This window comes from Branchiostoma floridae, chromosome 2 (assembly GCF_000003815.2).
Source record: "Branchiostoma floridae strain S238N-H82 chromosome 2, Bfl_VNyyK, whole genome shotgun sequence".
Classification (NCBI taxonomy): Eukaryota; Metazoa; Chordata; class Leptocardii; order Amphioxiformes; family Branchiostomatidae; genus Branchiostoma; species Branchiostoma floridae.
Genome location: NC_049980.1, coordinates 9,205,508 through 9,207,775, shown reverse-complemented (window position 1 = coordinate 9,207,775; position 2,268 = coordinate 9,205,508). Strand labels below are relative to the sequence as shown.

At 39.6% G+C, this 2,268-nt stretch overlaps 1 protein-coding gene across 4 annotated transcripts in view; it reads right to left on the bottom strand.

Moving 5' to 3' along the window:
- Nucleotides 1-2,268, bottom strand: part of LOC118405423 (thyroid peroxidase-like) — a 31,634-nt gene that overhangs the window by 26,695 nt on the left and 2,671 nt on the right. For 2 of the 4 annotated variants that reach the window (XM_035804931.1, XM_035804925.1), the window contains exon 1: nt 2,004-2,192. The exons of the other annotated variants lie outside the window; for them this stretch is intronic. In XM_035804931.1, coding sequence (XP_035660824.1) covers nt 2,004-2,168 — 165 coding nt within the window. In that variant the 5' untranslated portion in view covers nt 2,169-2,192. Of the gene's footprint in view, nt 1-2,003; nt 2,193-2,268 lie in introns of those variants that run through there. 4 annotated transcript variants of the gene reach the window in all.

Genomic DNA, 2,268 nt, shown 5'->3' with positions numbered 1-2,268 from the left:
TTCAAAACCGGGCCTATAGATAGCTTTTATTTGTGTCTCTTGCATCGTAACATTAACCTTTAACATATCATACTGTATAATGGATACAGTACATACAGCGCATTAGACAGGCGAGGAGAAGACAGAAAAATGGTTCTGAGTTCGCGGTGACTAGCTCTCAACCAGACTGACTACGTTGGCTGTTATAAGGAGAATAATTTGCAAGGAGAGTTTTGCTACCAGCGAAGTTGGCCGGAGTAAAAACATGAACCTTACCGTGATCCTGGTCGATGTCCCGATTTTTTTTCGGTATTCTAAGATCCCCGCACCCCCGTAGGAAGGCCTGGTGGAAGCCAGCGGTGAAGCGGTCACTACGAAAACCGCGAACAGAGATAAAACCACCGCGAACCTTTCTGCATTTACAGTAGGGAGATTCAATCACCACCAGTTGTACAAAGAACAACAATGATGTTTCAATTCGTTGCAAGAGAAGAATCATTAAAAAGTCCCTAACGATGAAACACTGGGGACGAATGAAATATCGCCTTTCTGACAATTACAAGCGAGCTGATATCGCGCACATGTGTCCTTTATCGTTTCACTGACCTATACACAACTTTGATCGATGTGTTCCATTCACCACACGCACGCGTATCCAGGTCAACTCGATATTATAATTGATTGATTATGATTGACCTTTATTGCACATTTTTGCCACACCGGGCGGTTACAACAAAACTTGTTGAAAAGATTCAGTTAACAGATACAAAATAAAACTGTCGTTGGATAAATTCAACTTCTTCTTGCTTTTCTGTTATACTATGATAGGATCTGACGCAAGATATAACGTCCTTGGTCTCAAGAGAGATAACAAAGAAAAAGAGAACAAAGAAGCAAATAAAAGAGGGAAGAAAACATCAAGCCAGAGCTGAAGGTAGATAATTTTCTAAGACGAATAGGCTGAAAACTGACCATGAAACTGATCTTTGCAGCTAGACAACTTGGCGGTCGGTCGTTTGCTGGCATGGCAATGGCATCAATTTAAAAAATGGCTTATTGTTGGTCTTCGTCGTTTAGCCATTTCATTCTGAATGGCATTCTTAACGGCTTTATCCCGCATAAAATAGCATACAAAGATACATACATACATATCTACAGAGCAATACTGGCGGTACGAATCATTCACGCTACGAATTGAAACATTGTTCACAGCAAAACTACGGCAGTACCGATTACAATGCTAGTTTTAAGATAACATACTAATAGTTCATTGCAAGTTCTTGCCCGAATTCTAATTGGAGGTAACAGGAACGGGGACAAACAAATAGTGAAGCAGAATATAGAATGTGTCTACTATAGTCTAAAAGCTAAGTCTAAAATGTTACTTGTCGGGCTCTTCTTTTCCTGAGACAGTCGAAGACGAATGATCACACCTTCTATATATAGTGTATGGGTTCTGTGGTCAAGGAGGAGTTAAATGTTAGGAGAAGGGGAGTTTTGTTCATATTTTACCTCATTCAAATGGTATTATGCATGGTAAAATGATTCGCGGTCTTACATCCCATGAAAGTCACGAAAGCAAATCTTGTACATTCAGTCGATACCAATAAACCATGATACTTGTGCTAAAGAAGTAAAAGTTGACAATATGAACAATACGGTACACTGTCTCATGTGGAGCTAGATTTACCTAATTTTCTCTCATAACTTTGCCTGTACACGGTTACGGACCAGATATGAAATATCAAAAAAGCAGAACAATATCAATCATTAAGAATTATATGAATGAATGAATGAATTTTATTGCTCAACAATCGCACAGGATACAATGTATGGCAATTAATAACAACTAATAGCTATACAGACAATAGTACTAAGAGGCTACATACAAAGCAACAACAAAACATTATCAGTAACACAAATGTCGAAAATCATTCATACAAATCAAATAGTCAGCAAAGTTCTATTTGTATTCGGAAAAAAAAGGTCAAAAGAACAAGCCGCAGAAAAAAACACACTCTTACCTCCTCTTCCAGGCTTCTTGCACAAATGCCTTGGAGTCTTTTCAAACCACACATAAAGACTTCTCTCTCACGTTCCGCTACTTCAAACCTAGGTGACAGGACAAGGGCACCTGATTGGCTGCTCTCAGACGAGTGCATAGCAACGCTCGTCGAGCCAGTACGCATGCGCGGTTTGGTGGTTGCTACGGGCCTGGCTAGTTGGTTCATACGGAGAAATTCTATTAACTCTCCAATGCGACATTGAGTTCTTTGATCGATAAGAGTT